General features: G+C 39.3%; 1 protein-coding gene across 5 annotated transcripts in view; it reads left to right on the top strand.

Annotated features, from left to right (window-relative positions):
• LOC135462747 (WD repeat-containing protein 49-like) overlaps positions 1-23,646 on the top strand; it is a 103,914-nt gene that overhangs the window by 18,200 nt on the left and 62,068 nt on the right. For all 5 annotated transcript variants that reach the window (XR_010443488.1, XM_064739984.1, XM_064739983.1 and 2 more), the window contains 12 exons: positions 4,098-4,231; positions 8,589-8,687; positions 10,265-10,376; positions 14,346-14,410; positions 15,193-15,257; positions 15,914-16,073; positions 16,714-16,871; positions 17,624-17,788; positions 19,493-19,681; positions 21,361-21,540; positions 22,225-22,344; positions 23,266-23,431. Coding sequence is in view for 4 of the 5 variants with exons in the window: in XM_064739984.1 (XP_064596054.1) it covers positions 4,098-4,231; positions 8,589-8,687; positions 10,265-10,376; positions 14,346-14,410; positions 15,193-15,257; positions 15,914-16,073; positions 16,714-16,871; positions 17,624-17,788; positions 19,493-19,681; positions 21,361-21,540; positions 22,225-22,344; positions 23,266-23,431 (1,613 nt within the window). In the remaining variant the exon portion in view is untranslated. The remainder of the gene's footprint in view (positions 1-4,097; positions 4,232-8,588; positions 8,688-10,264; positions 10,377-14,345; positions 14,411-15,192; positions 15,258-15,913; positions 16,074-16,713; positions 16,872-17,623; positions 17,789-19,492; positions 19,682-21,360; positions 21,541-22,224; positions 22,345-23,265; positions 23,432-23,646) is intronic.

Genomic DNA, 23,646 nt, shown 5'->3' with positions numbered 1-23,646 from the left:
AGACTAGATTACAAGCCTCTCTGTCTGGATTACTGGTAGGTTTGAGAATCATAGAAATTTCAGTGGCCTAGAAAGTATGGGTTTGTAGAATTTTATGTGAAAAGACTAGATTACAAGCCTCTCTGTCTGGATTACTGGTAGGTTTGAGAATCATAGAAATTTCAGTGGCCTAGAAAGTATGGGTTTTTAGAATTTTATGTGAAAAGACTAGATTACAAGCCTCTCTGTCTGGATTGCTGGTAGGTTTGAGAATCATAGAAATTTCAATGGCCTAGAAAGTATGGGTTTTGTAGAATTTTATGTGAAAAGACTAGATTACAAGCCTCTCTGTCTGGATTACTGGTAGGTTTGAGAATCATAGAAATTTCAGTGGCCTAGAAAATATGGGTTTGTAGAATTTTATGTGAAAAGACTAGATTACAAGCCTCTCTGTCTGGATTACTGGTAGGTTTGAGAATCATAGAAATTTCAGTGGCCTAGAAAGTATGGGTTTGTAGAATTTTATGTGAAAGGACTAGAATACATGCCTCTCTGTCTGGATTACTGGTATGTTTGAGAATCATAGAAATTTCAGTGGCCTAGAAAATATGGGTTTGTAGAATTTTATGTGAAAAAACTAGAATACAAGCCTCTCTGTCTGGATTACTGGTAGGTTTGAGAATCATAGAAATTTCAGTGGCCTAGAAAATATGGGTTTGTAGAATTTTATGTGAAAAGACTAGAATACATGCCTTTCTGTCTGGATTGCTGGTAGGTTTGAGAATCATAGAAATTTCAGTGGCCTAGAAAATATGGGTTTTTAGAATTTTATGTGAAAAGACTAGAATACATGCCTCTCTGTCTGGATTACTGGTAGGTTTGAGAATCATAGAAATTTCAGTGGCCTAGAAAATATGGGTTTTTAGAATTGTATGTGAAAAGACTAGAATACATGCCTCTCTGTCTGGATTGCTGGTAGGTTTGAGAATCATAGAAATTTCAGTGGTCTAGAAAATATGGGTTTGTAGAATTTTATGTGAAAGACTAGAATACATGCCTCTCTGTCTGGATTACTGGTATGTTTGAGAATCATAGAAATTTCAGTGGCCTAGAAAATATGGGTTTGTAGAATTTTATGTGAAAAGACTAGAATACATGCCTCTCTGTCTGGATTACTGGTATGTTTGAGAATCATAGAAATTTCAGTGGCCTAGAAAATCTGGGTTTTTAGAATTTTATGTGAAAAGGCTAGAATACACTCCTCTCTGTCTGGATTACTGGTAAGTTTGAGAATCATAGAAATTTCAATGGCCTAGAAAGTATGGGTTTTTAGAATTTTATGTGAAAAGACTAGAATACAAGCCTCTCGGTCTGGATTGCTGGTAGGTTTGAGATCATAGAAATTCCAATGGCCTAGAAAGTATGAGTTTTTAGAATTTTATGTGAAAAGACTAGATTACAAGCCTCTCTGTCTGGATACTGGTAGGTTTGAGAATCATAGAAATTTTCAGTGGTCTAGAAAATATGGGTTTTTATAATTGTATGTGAAAAGACTAGAGGTACATATCTCCGTCTAGATTACTGGTATGTTTGAGAATCATAGAAATTTCATTGGCCTAGAAAGTACGGGTTTTAGAACTGTATGTGAAAAGACTAGAGTACATATCTCCGTCTAGATTACTGGTATGTTTGAGAATCATAGAAATTTCATTGGCCTAGAAAGTACGGGTTTTTAGAACTGTATGTGAAAAGACTAGAGGTACATATCTCCGTCTAGATTACTGGTATGTTTGAGAATCATAGAAATTTCATTGGCCTAGAAAGTACGGGTTTTTAGAACTGTATGTGAAAAGACTAGAGGTACATATCTCCGTCTAGATTACTGGTATGTTTGAGAATCATAGAAATTTCATTGGCCTAGAAAGTACGGGTTTTTAGAACTGTATGTGAAAAGACTAGAGGTACATATCTCCGTCTAGATTACTGGTATGTTTGAGAATCATAGAAATTTCATTGGCCTAGAAAGTACGGGTTTTTAGAACTGTATGTGAAAAGACTAGAGGTACATATCTCCGTCTAGATTACTGGTATGTTTGAGAATCATAGAAATTTCATTGGCCTAGAAAGTATGGGTTTTTAGAATTTTATGTGAAAAGACTAGAGGTACATATCTCCGTCTAGATTACTGGTATGTTGAGAATCATAGAAATTTCATTGGCCTAGAAAGTACGGGTTTTTAGAACTGTATGTGAAAAGACTAGAGGTACATATCTCCGTCTAGATTACTGGTATGTTTGAGAATCATAGAAATTTCATTGGCCTAGAAAGTACGGGTTTTTAGAACTGTATGTGAAAGACTAGAGGTACATATCTCTGTCTAGATTACTGGTATGTTTGAGAATCATAGAATTTCATTGGCCTAGAAAGTACGGGTTTTTAGAACTGTATGTGAAAAGACTAGAGGTACATATCTCCGTCTAGATTACTGGTATGTTTGAGAATCATAGAAATTTCAGTGGTCTAGAAAGTACGGGTTTTTAGAACTGTATGTGAAAAGACTAGAGGTACATATCTCCGTCTAGATTACTGGTATGTTTGAGAATCATAGAAATTTCATTGGCCTAGAAAGTACGGGTTTTTAGAACTGTATGTGAAAAGACTAGAAGTACATATCTCCGTCTAGATTACTGGTAGGTTTGAGAATCATAGAAATTTCAGTGGCCTAGAAAGTACGGGTTTTTAGAACTGTATGTGAAAAGACTAGAGGTACATATCTCCGTCTAGATTACTGGTATGTTTGAGAATCATAGAAATTTCAGTGGTCTAGAAAGTACGGGTTTTTAGAACTGTATGTGAAAAGACTAGAGGTACATATCTCCGTCTAGATTACTGGTATGTTTGAGAATCATAGAAATTTCAGTGGCCTAGAAAGTACGGGTTTTTAGAACTGTATGTGAAAAGACTAGAGGTACATATCTCCGTCTAGATTACTGGTATGTTGAGAATCATAGAAATTTCAGTGGTCTAGAAAGTACGGGTTTTTTAGAACTGTATGTGAAAAGACTAGAGGTACATACCTCCGTCTAGATTACTGGTATGTTTGAGAATCATAGAAATTTCAGTGGCCTAGAAAATATGGGTTTTTAGAACTGTATGTGAAAAGACTAGAAGTACATATCTCCGTCTAGATTACTGGTAGGTTTGAGAATCATAGAAATTTCAGTGGCCTAGAAAGTATGGGTTTTTAGAACTGTATGTGAAAAGACTAGAGGTCTAGATCCGTCTAGATTACTGGTATGTTTGAGAATCATAGAAATTTCAGTGGCCTAGAAAATATGGGTTTTTAGAACTGTATGTGAAAGACTAGAAGTACATATCTCCGTCTAGATTACTGGTAGGTTTGAGAATCATAGAAATTTCAATGGCCTAGAAAGTATGGGTTTTTAGAACTGTATGTGAAAAAGACTAGAGGTCTAGATCCGTCTAGATTACTGGTATGTTTGAGAATCATAGAAATTTTCAATGGCCTAGAAAATATGGGTTTTTAGAACTGTATGTGAAAAGACTAGGAGGTCTAGATCCGTCTAGATTACTGGTATGTTTTGAGATCATAGAAATTTTCAATGGCCTAGAAAATATGGGTTTTTAGAACTGTATGTGAAAAGACTAGAGGTCTAGATCCGTCTAGATTACTGGTATGTTTGAGAATCATAGAAATTTCAGTGGCCTAGAAAGTATGGGTTTTTAGAACTGTATGTGAAAAGACTAGAGGTCTAGATCCGTCTAGATTACTGGTAGGTTTTGAGAATCATAGAAATTTCAGTGGCCTAGAAAGTATGGGTTTTTAGAACTGTATGTGAAAAGACTAGAGGTCTAGATCCGTCTAGATTACTGGTATGTTTGAGAAATTAATCTTACAGAAATTTCATTACCCAAGAAAATATGTTTTTAGAGTTCAGACTTCAAGACCATGTCATAACAGCCTATGTCAGACCATACCACAGTTATACAATGATATTTTGAGTTTGTTGAAAATGAAAGTTTCAGCACCGAAAAAAGATATTTTATGGACTTATTTATTGGTAAAATATCATTACCTGTAATTTGTTTCCTCTCAGGAGCAACCCTAACAACGTGAACGAAGCCATCATAGTTTGGGGAGACACAGGGGGCTATGTGAACGCTCTCCACTTTACATCTGTGAACATTGCCTTGTTTGAACGGCCACCTGCTCCAGCTGGGGAGAAACAAGGTAGATAACTCTGACTGTGCTGACTTCCTAATGTGTATAGCTTGCACTTCTCTTTGCAGCGTGTTGTGTATCCTGGGACAAATTCAGATAGACGAAGGCAGGTCAGGGTTAGGACGATGATTTAGACCGTTAAATGTTTATTTGTAATTCTGAAAGGTGTCCGAATGAATGTGAAAAGAAAGGTACCAGATGTAATCTACTGTATTTCGCTTAATTTATTTATTTATTTAATTGGTGTTTATGCCGTACTCAAGAGTATTTCACTTGTACGACAGCAGCCAGCATTATAGTGGGAGGAAACCGGGTATTACACTTAACCTTCAGTATGTGAAAATGCTCTTTCAGAAGCCCTTTGAAGCCTTAAAATGATATTTTTGATGTTAACGCTAATGTTTTTCTGATAAGAAATCAGACTTTAGAATAAATTTTAAGTGGCTCTATAAGGTGGATAAATCATTTAGAATCAAGCAGAATGTGTCATTTTAAAAGTGTTAAACTTTATGTGAGGTACAGTACTTCTAGACACAGTGGTGTGAAATGCAAACTTTAGTACAAATTCTCAAGTCCTGAAAAATATGTTTTAGTCATTGTAGTGTCTATCTTTACCATTCAAAAAAGTTCTGAAAAGTGCAGGTTTTAAGAAACCAATCAGAGATCATCAATATGCGCATGCTGAATCTTTTAGACATCTGTCAGATGTGAGAAGGTGTATTTTTCTTTACTGCTTTCTTTAATCATTTCCATGCTTTAATATTATTGTGTTGTGATAAGTGTGTGAGAAACGATATATTGGAGAGGTTTTGCAGTGTCACAATTATAGTTACTTTTAGCACAATGGATAGAGACAAGAGAAAAATTGTTAAGAACGACGTTAAACCCCAAGCATACATACAATGGATAGAGCAGCATTTGTCAGCATGTCCTGTGTATATTTGTGTGTCATGTACTACCTGTCACTGTCGGTGTTCTTGTTTGGCTGATACTGGTAGTGGGAGCGATACGCATAAGTAAAAGAAAATGAATAAGAAAGCAATGGTAAAAATGATATCTTTCGACAAAAAAAACTTTCTCCTTTAATAAGTTATGGGTGCAACACTTTTCAAAGTTTAGCCAGAAGCTGAGAAATTTCTGCAGTAAAAAGAGGCCTCTGCAGTAAAATAAAGACTTCTGCAGTAAAATGAGATTTGCGTTTGTAAGCATTCATTCAGCAAGCACAAAGCACTACCGTACATCCTTTTCGCATGTTGGCAAGGTGTTTATTCAGACATATTCTTACAGTATTATCCTGTGTTGACTGATAAAATTATACTTTTTCCGAAGCCCTGAAACTCGCCAATCTAACCAATGTTCATGTAGTTTTGCCTCCAAAATCAAATTAAAAATATGCTTAAATCACACTGAAAGTTGCTCTGTGATATGTGAAACTGTTCAGGAAATTAGGGTTCTACAAGCGATAGGCATGTACAACAAAATTTTCTCTGCAATATGAGGATGTTAACTCTTCTGCCATGTTTCACACTCGGCAACTACAGTATAAACGTTAACAGTTGGTGGAGGTGTTTGGTAACCTCACATTTGTGTCCTGAAGACCTGGCAATGCTATATTTTATATATATGGGTAAGAAATTTTTCACAAATAGCAAAAAACCATAATACCAGTATAACAGAGCAACAGATACAGTTAACCAGCAGTATATGTAATCAGTGCCAAACCTCGGCTATATTAAATGAATCACAACAGTACTACTTGTGCGTTTGTTGTGTACAGTGTGACTTTTTGAGCTGTACTCATCTGCTAACATTGGTGTGATTTCTGTTTGTTTTCTGGCAGCGTGGCAAGGTGAGTTAAATTGTTTTCATACATGCGAGTACGTATATATTGCACCTTTTAACTCTAGCAGTTAGTCTCTTTCAGCATGTACTTTGAAAGAGTTGTACCTCTGTATGTAACTGGCACATGTAGAGGTTATGCATGTGTACTAGATTTATTTATTTATTTTTTTGATTCGTGTTTTAAGCCGTACTCAAGAATATTTCACTGATACGATGGCGGCCAGCGTTAGGCGGGAAAAACCGGGCAGAGCCCGGGGGAAACTCACAACCATCCGCAGGCTGTTGGCAGACCTTCCCACATACGGCTGGAGAGGAAGCCAGCATGAGCTGGATTTGAACTCACAGCGAGCGCATGGTGAGAGGGCTCCTGGGTCATTACTCTGCACTGCACTAGATAGATTGACATGTTTTATATACATGTATTTGTAGACTTGCTTCTCATTTACATTCATATTCACTTTGCATCACATCACACACTCCAGCTTTCCCGATATAAACAAATTATTAGATTTTTTGCCAGATAAACTTCTTATATGCTCTTCGGTAATAACAGGTTATATTGTGGTATGATGTTTTGTGTCTGTCTGTTCGTCTTCCATAAACTGTTGGCAAAACTGCTATATCTACAGAACTGCTCATTTACTTATAAAATATGTTGACTTTATAAGTCTATCATCAGAAGAGATAACAGCTTATTGAAAACAAGGCGCATTTCTTTAAAAGTTATTGTTTTGTGTCCCGTTTTAGTGAAATATCAGTTTCATGTGAACACAGTGTGAAGATTACTGCTTCTATGAAGAGTATTGTATGTGACAATCCTGCTTATTTTGATAATTATTATACACTGAGGTATGATGACTCTTTGTTTTTTAATAATTTGTCTTTACAAAGTTTTGTATAATGAGTGTGGTAAGAATTGTGAGTTGACAAGACTGAACATGTGCCTAATTGTGAAAAAATTGGTCGGCATGTCATTTTGTCTTTGCAAGACAACCGGAATGTTAACTGCTTTTTCCACAAAGCATTATATTAAAATCAAAGTTACACATAATTTTTTGTTCTCAGCATGAATACCTGGATAAAAAAACACAAAAAAAAAACAACACCTAATTTAGTCTTGGCATGAAAACCAAAATGAGAACTGTTTTTCTTTTAACTCAAATCAGAACTTTGCTATGGGTTGGCAGTATTGTAGTGATTGTGGACACATGAACCATGTAGCACTGTGACTGTAATACATGTCTATTGCCAAATCTCTGCCTTACCTCTCATATTGTCACATTTCAGTACTGGGCTTCACCAACATCACAACACTGTATTTCTTTGCACTGCTTGTAAGTGGCCTGAAATGGTTGAAAGTCTTTCAAATGAAAAAAGATTCCAGGGCCTGGAGGCAGATGTCGTGTGAGAAGCACCCTCTGGCCATGTGGTTAAAAGTGCTTCTCAAGCTCATTTGTCTTAGAGGAATGGTTTATTTATTTATTTATGTATTGGATTGTCGAAATCATCCAATCAGGTGAATCATAGAGCAAGGTCAAGGGATACTGTTCAGTTTATTTATTTGAGTGGAGTTTTACATTGTACTGTACTTAGGGTACATGTGTATATGAGGGCTCCCTGTATTATTGTCAGTGATGGTAGGAAGAAACCGCGCTGAGCCAAGGGATGGCCTAAGACCGTCCACTGGTTGGTGACGGACCTCTCCACGTGAAATTGGAGAGGAAGCGGGCACGAGCTGGATTTGAACTCAAAGAGACCACATTGGTCAGAGGATACTGAGAGGAGTGAGATTCTGCCACAATACCTATATTGGATTGATTCTTTCGACAACAGTATGTTAGTAAGGTTGTCAGCTTCCCTGCTGGATGGGGGATTCCCCCAGATTTCCCCCTTATGATCCCACAATCTGTATAAGTCTTTAGAAAAGGCTGAGAAGTACTTCTAACAGTTCAGGAGGGGAGTTTGGAGCCCAGACTCTTTTATCGCTTAAGATAAAGATAGTTCAACTGTACCATGTGAACTGTAAAAGATGTTAGACAGCTAAGATTGATTACATTTACTATAACATGGGCATCAGAAAAGGGTTTGCTAACAGTTACGTAGAGTAGACGAATGGTCAAGAAGCTTGAAGAGCTAAATGTTTGTGAAGTCACCGATGGGAATTTGTACCTGGAACGCAGTGAGAAAGGTGATCGATAAGTTGATGTCAGCAACAGTTGCCTAACATTTTTGACTAGTCTCACAATACACTGGGATGTTTTTTTGTACCTTTAGTGACGAATTTGAAACTCCCTTATTGACCTGTACATGCACACACACACACACACACACACACACACACACACACACACACACACACACACACACACACACACACACACACACACACACACACACACACACACACACACCTCCACCTCTCTCCCCCCCCCCTCCCCCCCACCATCATGAGAGAGAGAGAGAAAGTCTGTTTTTCCGTTTGTGTTTTGCTTCATTGTTGTAAGTTTATGTTTGTTGTTTGCAGAGCCTTGTTTGAATGTGCAACTCCATGACATCATCAAAGGCGTCTACAAGAACGCGATGTTCAACCGTTACCAGGGTCATACGGAGTGGGTGAGAAGAGGTAAGAGAGAAGAGGTGAAAGTGAAAGTCAGACAAGCTAGCTGCTTATTTATTTATTTGATGGTTGTTTAAGCATTCATTCAATTTTTTGATTGGTGTTTTAAGCCCTCAAGAATATTTCACTTATACAACGGCAACCAGTATTATGGTGGGAGGAAACCAGACAGAGCGCGAGGGAAACCCACGACCATATGCAGATTGCTGGCAGATGCTCCCACGTATGGCCCGAGAGGAAGCCAGCATGAGCTGACCACATTGGTGAGAGGGTCCTGGGACATTACGCCTTGCTGTTGTGCTAACCCCCTTGGTCACGCACAACCCGAGCCATATGCAAGAAGCTTCCACTAGTATGATAGCAGTCAGTTTTTAGGGTGGAGGAAAACCGGGGTGGTAGCTAAAGTCTTCTATGTCTTATGCCTCAGAAAGTTTCAAATTATTAGTTGCAGTGGTGGTTGAAATGATTGAAGAATGAGAGTGTAAGGCTGGTTTGTAACAAGGTCTCACATGAGGAAGCCAGCATGAGCTAGACCTGAACTCCTCAATTTACAATATTAATAATAATATCTTTATTTATCGAAGGTAGCTCGGTCAATTTACAATGAAACTATTCTTCCCCATGGCCTTCACAGAGAAAAAAAATATATAAGAAACATGTACTTCAAATCAAAATCAAAGTCGAATTAAAAAAAAAACAAAAAAACATCAATATATATAAAACAAGATAAAGCATCGTGTAGTTTGAAAAGAGAAGCTGTGTACACTCATACATACAAAAAAACAACACAACATGTTGTGCTGCACTAGCACACTTACCACTATGTCATAGTAAATCCCTGGTAAATGATTTGGTTATTAGATAATATAATAATGCATGTCACAGGAAAGGCCATAAAAAAAACCAGGAATAACCAGGAAAACAGTTCAATTGCTTTTTAGAAGTTTTTCAAATGCATTTGAAATTTGAAATTGATGATGATGGCCTCTTCTGAGCATACTGTGACCAATCATGTCACGTTGTGTTTTTTTTTTTTTTTTGCTTTTAACACATACAGCTCATGCTGGCTTCCTCTCCCCGGCCATACCTGGGAAGGTTTGCCAGCAACCTGCGGATGGTTGCAGACCAATCAATAAATAAGTAAATTAACACATCCTAGATTCCTAGATTGCTACCTTTAAAGTACATGTATATATAAACAAACAGAGGTTTGAATGGGTTTGCCAAATAGACCTTGAAGCAAGCTAATTCAGTCAAGCATAAATGTCCCGTCAGTGATACACACTGCATCCCAACAAAGTTTATCTTTTGGCCATATTTTATCTCTTAATTACCTGTTCATTTTATAACAGTATTATCCCTATGAGTGATTACACTCTGTTAATATATCTCGGAGGCTATTACGCTGGCTACGTAATTTTTGGACTGACCACTGGGGTCTTCAGGAAGACTGTAGTCTACAGTAGAACTAGGGTGAGAATTTTTATTATATGCTTGTATATGTTAAGACACATTGTTCAGAAGTTCAAACCATACGTTTCATGAAGCCTTTAAACAAATGTTTCTATCATTTGATGTTTCAGTGAAGTACTCTCAGCATCTGGAGTGCTTTGTCAGCTGTGCCACCACATGGGACAACTCTGTTGTGATTGGCTGGATGGAGAAACACACATCTGTCAATCAGAGCAACAGAATGTAAGTACATTTCTGATTGGTTCATGTCAGTGGTACAGACCAACATTGTTTGTGTCAAGAAATTAGAGATATTGCATGCAAATGCAATGCTGATTGGCTGGAATTAATGTGTTTTTTTTACAGGGGATTGTTAAAATGCGCATACCATTATAAGAAAACATACTACTACCATGTTTGACATTAAAATTTGGCCTCGAAAATGCATTTTAGTTGCAAGTAATACTCATAATATACTACTTTTGGTGATAAAATTAACACATTTTAACACATACAACTCACGCTGGCTTTCTCCCCAGCCGTACCTGGGAAGGTTTGCCAGCAACCTGGGGATGGTCATGTTATTTTGTAGTGGGATGTCATCCTTTCTTCAAAAAAATGGGCATAGTGTGAGTTAGTCATGGAGGAAATAGGCATGGTGTACGTGTAAGTTAGTCATGGAGGAAATGGGCATGATGTAAGGTAGTCATGGAGGAAATGGGCATTGTGTAAGTTAGTCATGGAGGAAATGGGAATGGTTTTAGTCTTGGAGGAAATGGGCATGGCGTAAGTTAGTCATGGAGGAAATGGGCATGGTGTTAGTCATGGAGGAAATGGGCATGGTGTAAGTTAGTCATGGAGGAAATGGGCATGGTTTTAGTCTTGGAGGAAATGGGCATGGTGTAAGTTAGTCATGGAGGAAATGGGCATGGTGTTAGTCATGGAGGAAATGGGCATGGTGTAAGTTAGTCATGGAAGAAATGGGCATGGTGTAAGTTAGTCATGGAGGAAATGGGCATGGTGTAAGTTAGTCATGGAGAAGGGCATGGTGTAAGTTGGTCATGGAGGAAATGGGCATGGTGTAAGTTGGTCATGGAGGAAATGGGCATGGTGAAAGTTAGTCTTGGAGGAAATGGGCATGGTGTAAGTTGGTCATGGAGGAAATGGGCATGGTGTAAGTTAGTCATGGACGAAGCATAGGTCAAGTACTCCATATATAACAAATCATTTTGCAAGATAATGTAAGTGTACATTACTGGAATGAAAAGGGTGGAATAAATGAAATGTATTAAACTCCTAACTTCTAACTGAGGAATTACAAAATTTGCACGTTACAGTAGCCTAATTGAAATTTGTTGCAATCTCCATGTGGCCTTATAGGGGCAGAGAACTACGAAATAAGGATATCATAAGGATGTGAGTATGTACTCTCCTACTGCATGTAGCTCCTATGTGCTCCCCTACTACATGTAGCCCATGTACTCTCCTCCTGCATGTAGCTCCTATGTGCTCCCCTACTACATGTAGCTCATGTACTCTCCTACTGCATGTAGCTCACATGTACTCTCCTACTACATGTAGCCCATGTACTCTCCTCCTGCATGTAGCTCACATGTACTCTCCTACTACATGTAGCCCATGTACTCTCCTCCTGCATGTAGCTCCTATGTGCTCCCCTACTACATGTAGCACATGTACTCTCCTACTGCATGTAGCTCACATGTGCTCCCCTACTACATGTAGCCCATGTACTCTCCTACTGCATGTAGCTCACATGTACTCTCCTACTACATGTAGCCCATGTACTCTCCTCCTGCATGTACTCCTATGTGCTCCCCTACTACATGTAGCCCATGTACTCTCCTACTGCATGTAGCTCACATGTGCTCCCCTACTACATGTAGCCCATGTACTCTCCTACTGCATGTAGCTCACATGCACTCTCCTACTGCATGTAGCCAATGTAGTCTCCTACTGCATGTAGCTCCTGTGTACTCTCCTACTGCATGCAGCTCATATGTACTCTCCTACTGCATGTAGCCCATGTACTCTCCTACTGGATGCTGCTCATATGTACTCTCCTACTGCATGTTGCTCACATGTACCCTCCTATTGCATGTAGCCAATGTACTCTCCTCCTGCATGTAGCTCCTGTGTACTATCCTATTGCGTGTAGCTCATATGTACTCTCCTACTGCATGTTGCTCACTTGTACTCTCCTTCTGCATGTAGCTAATGTACTCTCCTACTGAATGTAGCTCCTGTGTACTCTCTCCTATTGCATGTAGCTCATATGTACTCTCCTACTACATGTAGCCCATGTACTCTCCTACTGCATGTAGCTTATATGTACTCTCCTACTGCATGTAGCTTATATGTACTCTCCTACTGCATGTAGCTTATATGTTCTCTCCCACTGCATGTAGCTCATATGTACTCTTCCACTGCATGTAGCTCATATGTACTCTTCCACTGCATGTAGCTGATATGTTTTCTCCCACTGCATGCAGCTCACATGTGCTCTAATACTGCCATGACTCTTTGTAGTTGACACAGGCTTTCCTACAGCATGTAGCTCATATATGCTCTCCCACTGCCATGCCTGCATGTAGTTTATATGGTCTCTCCTGTAGCATGTAGCTCTGCTACAGTATCAGTATCTAGCTCTCCTAGAGAGATCACATGGGCTCTCTCACTACATTTACCTCATGGACTGACCTATTGCATGTATGTTTAGTTCATTTACTGCCATTTATGATGCATGCTTTTTCATTTGTTTTTTATCGAGAAGTTTCGTCTGCATGAAACACCATATAACTTTACATGTGTATACTTGGCTTCTGTGTATCGTGCATGTTTCATCTGGAAGCGTCATCTGGCTATGCATGTAGCACCAATTAGGAAGGTAGTGTGTCATACTCTATAGGTATCTGCATGTACTTGAAGCAGCATGAGTGTAGCGCAGCAAACTTTACATGTGTAGCGCTGTTGTACATGCTTAACCTTCATGTTTCATATGGATGTTTCAACTACAGACATGCATAGTGCCATAAGTGTATTGTTACATACTGTAGGTGTCCAGCCACTGTATATTATATCCTGCATGTTTCATTTGTATGTACAGTGTAGCAGCATAAGCCTAGGGTAAATGTTCATGCATGCTACAGTGTAGCAACTTTGTGTCCTGCATGTTTCATTTGTATGTACAGTGTAGCAGTATAAGCCTGTGGGACATCTTCACATATTTGTACAATGTAGCAACTTTATATCCTGCATGTTTCATTTGTTTGTACAGTGTAGCAGTATAAGCCTAGGGTAAATGTTCATGCATGCTACAGTGTAGCAACTTTGTGTCCTGCATGTTTCATTTGTATGTACAGTGTAGCAGTATAAGCCTATGGGACATCTTCACATACTTGTACAATGTTGCAACTTTATATCCTGCATGTTTCATTTGTTTGTACAGTGTAGCAGTATAAGCCTATGGGACATCTTCACATATTTGTACAATGTAGCAACTTTATATCCTGCATGTTTCATTTGTTTGTACAGTGTAGCAGTATTAATGAAGTGTAGATCTTCTATGTATATTCTTCTATATTCACTATGTATTTTGTATCTAGCATGCTTCGTCTATGTTTACATTGTGAATGGTAGTGCAGTATAGTTTAGATCAGTCTTTATATTTCGTCTGTACGCCCTGCATGCTTTGTCTCCTACCATGAATACATATAAGGCCCTGTATACCCCCTTCAGATATACCATGACTTTCACAGGTCCATCTGCATGTACGTTTGTCCAAATAGCATGGGTGTGTTTCTTTTGGACACTATTTCTCAAAACGATTTGCGATGTTGTACACTCATTTTCATTATTTTGGACAGCATCTGATTAAATTTTGAACACGGCGGTTTTATTTTTTCTCGATTTTATCTTTATTTCCACAGCTTTCCAAATTTTGTTTTTTTTGTACAAAAAAATGGGGGCGTACTGTATGTATTTTATAAATACTCAGCAGAATTACTACATACATTACATATAGACATCTATACCATATTTCATACCGTGGTTTAGTTTGGTTATTTCTGTTATCATCAAAACATATTGTACATTGCCAATGGTGTTTTATGGTATGCGTACCAAAGCCTTTGCAATGGGATTGCAGGTCCTACTTGTATGACACTGTACAACTTTTTTTGCTGATATCTTCAGGACGACATTCCAGATTTCACAGGGCGTCAACGACTTTGATTACCATGACAGCTTAAATCTGATTGGTAAGTCAGTACAGTTTTTGAAAAATTTCCCAGAAACCAGCTTGCTAGAATCGTTGACAATTGAGAAATTTATTTGATTGGTCCTTTTGGAACAGGGGCAAACCATACACCAAATTTCATCTAATTTATTTATTTAATTATTTGATTGGTCTTTTATGCCGTACTCAAAAATATTTCACTTATATAATAGCAGCCAGCATTATGGTGGGAGGAAAACCCATGACCATCCGCAGGTTTCTTACAGACCTTCCCACATACGGCCGGAGAGGAAGCCCGCATGAGCTGGACTTGAACTCACAGTGACATCATTGGTGATAGGCTCCTGGGTCATTGCGCTAGCTCACTAACCAACTCAGCCACAGAGGCCTCTTCATTAATTAAATCATTGCATAAAGGTTTTTCGGTAAAACTGTTGACAGACACCGACAAAAACTTAGTGTCCTGTGCCAGAGGTAATAATGATAATAATGTGATAATAATGTGATAATAATGATAATAATGTGATAATAATGATAGTAATGTGGCAGAGGTAATAATGATATTGCTTGAGTTGCATGAACAGCAATACAGACCTTTGTATGATTAAACCGCTGGTTGCACATGATGCAGCTACAATGAAATATTCACCAATTGGATCAACTGATCCATCTATCTAGGTCATCCAAGAAAAAAATGTAAAATTGAAAATACATGTAGATAATCATTATTAGGTAAACACATTTTGTGAACATAATTTTATTCTAAAACCGTATCCCAAACACAAACTTTTCCTTCTGTTTCAGCCACAGCTGGTGTCAACCATCATGTGTGTCTGTGGAATCCGTATGTGGTCTCCAAACCTAATGGAGTAAGTCCTTCTTCCTGTCCTCATTGAGTTTTCTATGTGGCATTTATAGGTGTTTATCTTATTTAATGACATTTCAGTGTAGGTACTAGAACATTGCTATCCAGGATATAGGCGATTTTTAGTACCTACACTAAACTGTTGCTTGAGAATAGACAAGAAGTCTTTGTCAATATAACAGTGTGATGCTTTATTTTTTCTTACCGTATATCTAAGAGGTATACCAAATGGACGCTGATGGGCTGACTGGGTTCTTGGGTTAAACCCTGTAGCCTTGGTAATGCTTTAATTTAACCTGGACATAGCCTGGACTTGCCCATCTCTCACACTGGTCAGTTGAAAATGATTCTGTAACCGTTTAAGGTTTATCCCTAGAAATCAGTCTGTATGTCTTGACCTATTCCCAGGTGTTGCCAGCTGCTCCTTAGCCAGTAGGCTCAGGAACAGTTTACAATGTTTGTCTCAGTTTCTACCCTTTATGGCTGGCCTGAATGTATCACTTTGACCTTTGACATTTGACATTGGACTTTGACCTTTTTGCTAGGTATTGCATGGTCACGTGGCCAGCACGGTTCAGGAACAGCCTACAATATTATCTCAGGTTTTTACTTTTCCCCACTGAATGGTATTTTTGACTTTCACCTTTGACCTTTGCCCAGGTGTTGCGTGGTCACATGGCCAGTGTGGTCCAGGTACAGTTCAACCCCAGCAGAGGTCAGCTCATCAGTTTCTCCAAGGACAAAGTGCTCAGGATCTGGGATGTCCAGTTACAGGTGTGCATTCAGAGGCTGGCCGGCATGTTCCCTAAAGGACCAGAAGGTAACGCTCTGATTGGCTGATACTACCTTTACTGAGCTGAGCATGGCTAATTCTGGAACTGAATAACCTTGAACATCCTTGAAAACAAAAGTAAAAATTAAAATTTCAGTCCTTGTAAAGCATGGTTCTTGGAATTCATAAATACAAGGCTGTAAAGGATTCTCATGAATTGTTGTCTTGAACTTTACCATTGTGCTTTTGACTATGGTATGACACATGTTCTAATATTCTAATTAAACTGGAAGCCTGCATGCCCTTAATTTGTAAAATTCATATCAGATCGCCAACAAAGAAATGATTCTCTTTACTTTCAGTATATTGTTCACACTGTCTGTTTCGATGATTCTCCTTATTTTCAGTATATAGTACACGTTGTCGGTTTCGATGATTCTCCTTACTTTCAGTATATAGTACACACTGTCTGTTTTGACGATTCTCCTTACTTCGAAGTAGAGTACTCTTCATTTCGATGACACTCCTTACACTCAGTATATAGTGCATTACTATGAAGATTCTCCTGACTTTCAGTGTATAATCCTTCCCATTTTGATTCGCCGTCAATGTAAGGTACTCTTAAGTTTGATGATACTCCTTACTTCAGTGTGAGTAATTGCACTTTCATGATTCTCCCTACCCTCAGTGTATAGCACTCTTTACTTTGACGAAGGACGGAACCGACTGTTCATCACTTTCAATTATCAGCTAACAGTGCTGGAAATGAAAGCGGAGATCAAAGATCGAACTCTGAGTCACGAGAAGCCTGTGATTGGTGCAATCTACAACTCCGTCTATAACCAGGTAAGGGAGATAACCATGACCCTAGCGTTTTATTAAAAAAAAAAGAGACAACAGATAATACAACCTTATTCAGGAAGAGGGTGACAACAGGCCTAAATGGCTACAGACTTTTTATTTGACAAGCTTGGTAACTCTTGTGTTGTTTTTCCTTTGAAAGGAAAAATTTCCCTCCTGTAATTCTTCAAGCTTTTCGCATCTTTACACCAAGTTTATTTAAGGGTACTCTCAGGGTATTATTCCGTGTAGAAGACTGATGGAATTATGCTTTATGTGGAGCCCTGTAACTGACCAAATAAACCAGTGTACATGTAGTTTTGTCTCCGGAATCAGACTACAAAGGTGCATAATTTTCATTGGAAGTAGCCATTTTATATTATTTTATATCATTTTATATCCAAAAATGTTGAGGAATTTGCATACTACAGAAGATTAGGTGTCTGTCTGTTTTGGATAGGTTGTAGACACTCATATTTTTCACTTTTGGGAAATAGTTAAATGTTTGCTCATTTGTCTTAGAGCTATAGGTGTCCTTTCTAGTCAGCATGGATAGTGCAGACTTAGCTTTAGTATTTTAAGATGGAATGTATGGAGCATATTGATAGCGTTAGGTTTGATAAGAGCACAAAGGGCTTTTTCAGTTTCATGTTCATAGCCTGCTATTGTATTAGCGAAACTTTCTTAAGCATGGCAATAAACGTCAATCAAATAAAAACAAAGCAATGTATGAGTCAACACATGCTTTCTTTATGTAGGTGGTCAGTGTGTGCCAGACTGGTACCTTGGTCATGTGGATGGTGGACACAGGTCAAAAGGTCAAACAGTTTCACAAGATCCATGGTAACAATGAAGTGACGAGTTTGACCCAGGACCCTAGTCAAACACGACTCTTCACTGGCAGTACGGATGGCACCGTCAAGGTTTGTAATGGCAGTGGCTGGGAGAACGGGATACCATGGGAGATTTCACCTGGAAATGCTCTAGTACATAGCTGAAAAGAAAAACCTGAAATGCGAGTTTGTACAGCATACATGTACGAGTGCCAAATAGATCATAAGTAAAAATACCAACCAGGATCATTCTTTATAGCTCGCCTGTACGAAGTAAGGAGAGCTTTTTTTTTTCCTCATACATGGATTAAAGGTTTAGTTATTTTTAAACTAGTGAAAAGTATATTTTTTAAAATATTTTTTACCCTCCACAATTTATTTAAATTTTGCACGGGGAAGCGAAGCTGGGAAGGTTGGGGAGGGGGGGGGGCTCTTGGGGATGCGGCAGGGTATACTGGAATTACTGGGGGTATGTCTGTCTTCCTGTCTGTCTACACCATTTTGGCCATGCATCTACTCCCAAACCAGTGTGCTGATTTTAATGAAACTTACCATACATTTTACCCATCATCTGAACTTGTGCATGCTTAAGATTAAAGTCAACATAAAGTCTGACGCTATATATTCATAGAAAAAATGATATAGGACACAGTTATCACAAAAAAATATGTAAAAAATTCTATGAAGCTTTAAAGCCGAGAAGATGAAGTTCAGCACTGGGGATGTGGCACTGATGGACAATTCACTCTGAGCCGCCATGCTGTAGAAGGCCTTATGAACTTGGCCAATCACTAGCACTGAAAGCAGGACATGATAATTGGCTGTCACATCAAAAAACCTATTAGCCCTCAATTGTCAGTGTGGTTTCTTTTAAGTGGATAGACAGATATCGATGCATTAAATGGGATTTTGAGGTTAGTTTAAGTGTTAAACTGATGCATTTTGAACCACACATTTATGACCAGGGAACTGAGAACGGCTGCCCGTGTCACAGTGCGTACATCTTGGGCAGGATGCTGCAGTAACTTGTCAGGGTGAGGTAGCATGAAAACCTCATGGGGAGAGTCAGAGCTTGAAGAAAAATATTGTGACGTTGCATTATTTTTCTCCAGCAAAGTCAGATTTATTACGAAAATGCCTTCACCAGATTTGAATGATAGAGTCTGTTATCATTCAGAAGGTCCTGCTATGTTCGGTAAGTTCCCTGAAGTTAGGACATCAGCTAGGACAATCAGGTAGGACAAATGCCTACACCCATGCTGGATGAGGGCCGCTAAAACATTATGCTTGTGTCCACAAACATTACCCATTGGTTGGGTATCAGGCATTTTTGTTTGTATTTTCTCATTGTCACATTGTTTTATATCAATGGTATGGGAGAGCTCCTAGGTTTAGTGATGTCACTCTGGATGGCTATAACATGGCAAAATGGTGTCACCAAATGACTGGCTAGGTACTGACGATTGTTTGCTATTTATTTTGTTGATAAGCGGTGTAGAATTTTAAAAATATTTTTAGAACATTTTTGGAATACTATTTTATTAATTAATTCAGCTTTTTTGGCTGACTTTTTGTTTACCTTAATGGCAATTGGGTAATTATTTTCAGAATTACCCCCATTTAGAACATGGGAGGAACAGTGCTTTTCCATGTGTTCAGATTTTGTCCATATAACTCTCCCTAAAGTACTGAACCTATTTCCATGAAAATTAGCATCCTTCTAAACTACATGTACGTACAGGTAGGCTTTTTCAGAGAAAGGACGAGTACTCCTTCATGATTTGTATGTTTCAGATGTGGGATTTCAACGGCCACTGTTACCACACGTTGGAATGTGCTGGAGGTCAGCCTGCAGACGTGGGTCAGGTTGTCGTCCTTAAGAGATGTGTTCTGGCCATCGGCTGGACCAAGTCCATCTGTATCTTCAGGAACAATAACTTTAAGGATTATCATGTGCAACCTGCGGACTGGAAGGGAGGGCAGGTAAACAACTTGATATTGCTTGGTGACCTGGCTGAAAACATTGCCAATGTGGTGTTAAAAGGTCATTCATTCATTCATACACGGCTGAACACATTGCCAATGTGGTGTTAAACCCCATTCATTCATTCAGACAAGGCTGAACACATTGCCAGTGTGGTGTTGAACCTCTTTCATTCATTCATACACAGCTGAAAGTGTTACCAATATGCTGTTAAACCTATTTCATTCACTCATTCATACACGACTGAACACATTGCCAATGTGGTGTTAAACCCCATTCATTCAGACATGACTGAACACATTGCCAATGTGGTGTTGAACCCCATTCATTCAGTCAGACAAGGCTGAACACATTGCCAATGTGGTGTTGACCCTCTTTCATTCATTCAGACACGGCTGAAAACATTGCCAATGTGGTGTTAAACTTCATTCATTCATTCAGACACGGCTGAACACATTGCCATTGTGGTATTAAACCCCATTCACTCATTTAGACATGGCCGAACACCTTGCCAATGTGGTATTAAACCCCATTCACTCATTCAGACATGGCTGAACACATTGCCATTGTGGTGTTAAACCCCATTCACTCATTCAGACACGGCTGAACACATTGCCAGTGTGGTGTTAAACCCCATTCACTCATTCAGACATGGCTGAACACATTGCCATTGTGTTGTTAAACCCCATTCACTCATTCAGACATGGCTAAACACATTGCCAATGTGGTGTTAAACCCCATTCACTCATTCAGACATGGCTGAACGCATTGCCAATGTGGTGTTAAACCCCATTCATTCATTCAGACATGGCTGAACACATTGCCAATGTGGTGTTAAACCCCATTCACTCATTCAGACATGGCTGAACACATTGCCAATGTGGTGTTAAACCCCATTCACTCATTCAGACATGGCTGAACACATTGCCAATGTGGTGTTAAACCCCGTTCACTCATTAAGACATGGCTGAACACATTGCCAATGTGGTGTTAATCCGCATTCATTCATTCATACGCGGTTGAACGCATTGTCAGTGTGGTGTTAAATCTCACTCATGCAGTCATTCATGGCCAAAAACATGGTGTCCAACCCCCTTCCTTCCTTTGTTTGATATATTATACAGATAGTGCATGCTGCAGGGTGGGACTCAGGAATTGTCAGCTAGAGGGCAGTGAGATTCCATGAGGGCGAAGCCGAGACTTGTCGAGAGCTGAGAGTTCTTGATGTCCCAACCCATAGCATGCACCATATGTTTTATTATACCGAAAAAACAGTACCTTTTCTAGTTTCACTTTAAATCACCGAATTTGTACGTTGATAGGGGAGCTATAACCACCATCAAGTTGTTTACTGCACGAACAAGCAGACGTCAGAGAGCTCTCAAAGGGAGATAACTGCTGTGGAATAAATGCATGTGATCGTTGGATATTAGCACGAGATCATTAGATATTAGCACAAGATCTTTGGATATTAGCAAGAGATTGGTGGGTATTAGCACAAGATCGTTGGATATTGCCTCCGGAATGTAAGATATTACTTTACGAGTGTAACGTTGCATTTCTTGGCCCGCATGATCGTTGTACATCATGTTTTGCGGAATATCATGTGACCATCTATCGACCAATGGATACCAGGAATTACCCCATAAGGTATAATAATAATGATGGAATTTTCCAGGAGCATGCTGAAGACATTTTATCCGCATCCTTCCAAGGCCCAAATCTCATAGCCACTGGATCATACGATGGGGAAATCGTGGTGTGGAACATGAACTCTGAACAGGCATCACGTCACATGGCGCACAGGTCACGACGCGGACAGAAGATCAGAGGGCGCACATTCCTAACAGCGAAAGAGGTATGGTGTGTTCAAGCTCTTTCAAGGTCAGTTAGACGGTGGAAGATCACATTAGAAGGCAACGGTTTTCATGGGTAGCAACTTTTGAGTTTATTTCACACGGAATGGTTTTGAATACCGTTATTGAAGATTACACCCTCTAGTTTATACATTGTCTTGTGCTGAAATGGCTTCCTCTCCGGCTGTACATGGGGAGTTCTGCCAGCAACCTGTGGATGGTCATGGGTTTCCCTGGGTTGTGTCCGGTTTCCTCCCACCATAATGCTGGCCGTCGTCACATAAATGAAGTATTCTTGAGTATGGCGTAAAACACCAATCAAATAAATAAATAAATAAATAAATCTTGTGCTGAAGCTTTACTAAGGCAGCATTGATTTTTGAATGAGTTGGCAGCTTATCCTTTTCCATTCTCTTACTGTTTTGAGAGCCTACATGCAATTGACAAGAAGCAGTTAACGGCGTCATACAGCCATTTGCACTGTCTTCCATTGATATGGTGTGAAAATCTGTACGTCACATGGGGGAAAGTTTGAAAGCAACTTGTTTAAGGCCTGTGGTTTACACTGGTTGTCGCATCTTCCTCCACTGATGACAGTTTCTAACACTGACTTGCCATTGTATCAGACTATTAAGTGGAAATATTCTTGAGCAGCAATCAGATGAATAAATGCTTTGCATTTGTAGACCAGTGGGACGTCAGACGGAGGGTATGACAGCCACGCCCACCCGCCCCAGAGTCAGGGGAATACCCGCCCCAGGTCCCGAGCCTTGTCACGTGTGTCTGAGGGCAGCTCTGATGAACAGGTACAGGTGTTGGTGTACATGTAGGGGTGGGAGACATCAGGGTTGTGTGGTTTGCGGTACAGGATTGATATAGATTTATAGATGTCAATTATAGAGATTTTGAAGATTTGATTACTAAAATGATTTTGCACACCCTTAATCATTCACAACTTTCACCAGTGAATTATCATTTTATATTCAATTTTAAAGCAGCTCATAAGATTTTGAAGACTAAAATGTAGTGTTAGCAATGTGATACGAGGATGTAGTGTGATACAGTGATCTGTGCGTATCAGATAGCACTCCTCTAACATGCCAGACTGGCCCCGATAGCACAACTGGTAGTCATTCTTGCATCGAGCCACAACTAAAACTTTAAAAGAGAAACTTCCTCGCTTGGTGTTCAGAATGAAGGGGATAGTGCAACGACTGGTTGACCTGTATAGTATAATGGGTCGGGCGGTGCGGCTTACTTGCCTTCGGTAAAGCATCTCAGTGAGGCAGCACCAGATAAAAGAGTGGTGGAAATCTGTTCTGCGACAAGGAGGCACTCTAAGGATTCCTTCGTCGTCGTATGACGTCAAAAATTGTTAAGTATGATGTTAAATCCCAAGCACTCACTTACTGACTCTAACATGCCAAAACTTGCCGCTTCTTTGGAGGAATTTGTTGAGGAACAAGGAGAACTGGATTGTTGTACTTGTTATTTGATTGGTGTTTTATGTCGTACTCAAGAATATTTCACTTATACGAGAGTGGCCAGCATTATGGTGGAAGAAAACCTAGCAGAGCCCGGGGGGAAACCCACGACCATCCGCAGGTTGGTGGAAGACCTTTTCACGTAGGACCGGAGTGAAATATTCTTGAGTACGACGTAAAACACCAATCAAATAAACAAATAAAACAATACCTATATTGTCAGTATTCCTATTTCTTGCACAGAATGAGTTTGGTTGGGCTGTGGCCAAGCTTGTGTTTCTGGAGTCAAGGAAAGGTAACTCTGCAAGTGGAGGAGCCAACCTTGTGTCGTGTGGAGGGAATGGTTGGGTGAGATTCTGGAATACATCACACAGCACACTGCTGGCTGAGTTTGTTGCTCATACACACGGTGAGGCAAATTTTTTCTTTAACAATTTTCTATCTTTCCCAAATATAAAACTTTTTTAGGGAATACTTTCTAGATTTAGTTTTAAAATTATGATGAGTGTGAGATAGTTTTTCACTGTAAGTGTCCATCAGTTCCTCAGTATGGAGTTAAACAACTGTCAAAAAATACTCAAAGTGAACTAACATTTTGCTCACAAAAGTGAATTTTTAGAGGTA

The sequence above is a fragment of the Liolophura sinensis genome, chromosome 2, assembly GCF_032854445.1.
Source record: "Liolophura sinensis isolate JHLJ2023 chromosome 2, CUHK_Ljap_v2, whole genome shotgun sequence".
Lineage (NCBI taxonomy): Eukaryota > Metazoa > Mollusca > Polyplacophora > Chitonida > Chitonidae > Liolophura > Liolophura sinensis.
Note: the sequence above shows the minus strand (reverse complement) of the source record. Positions and strands in the feature narration are given on the sequence as shown.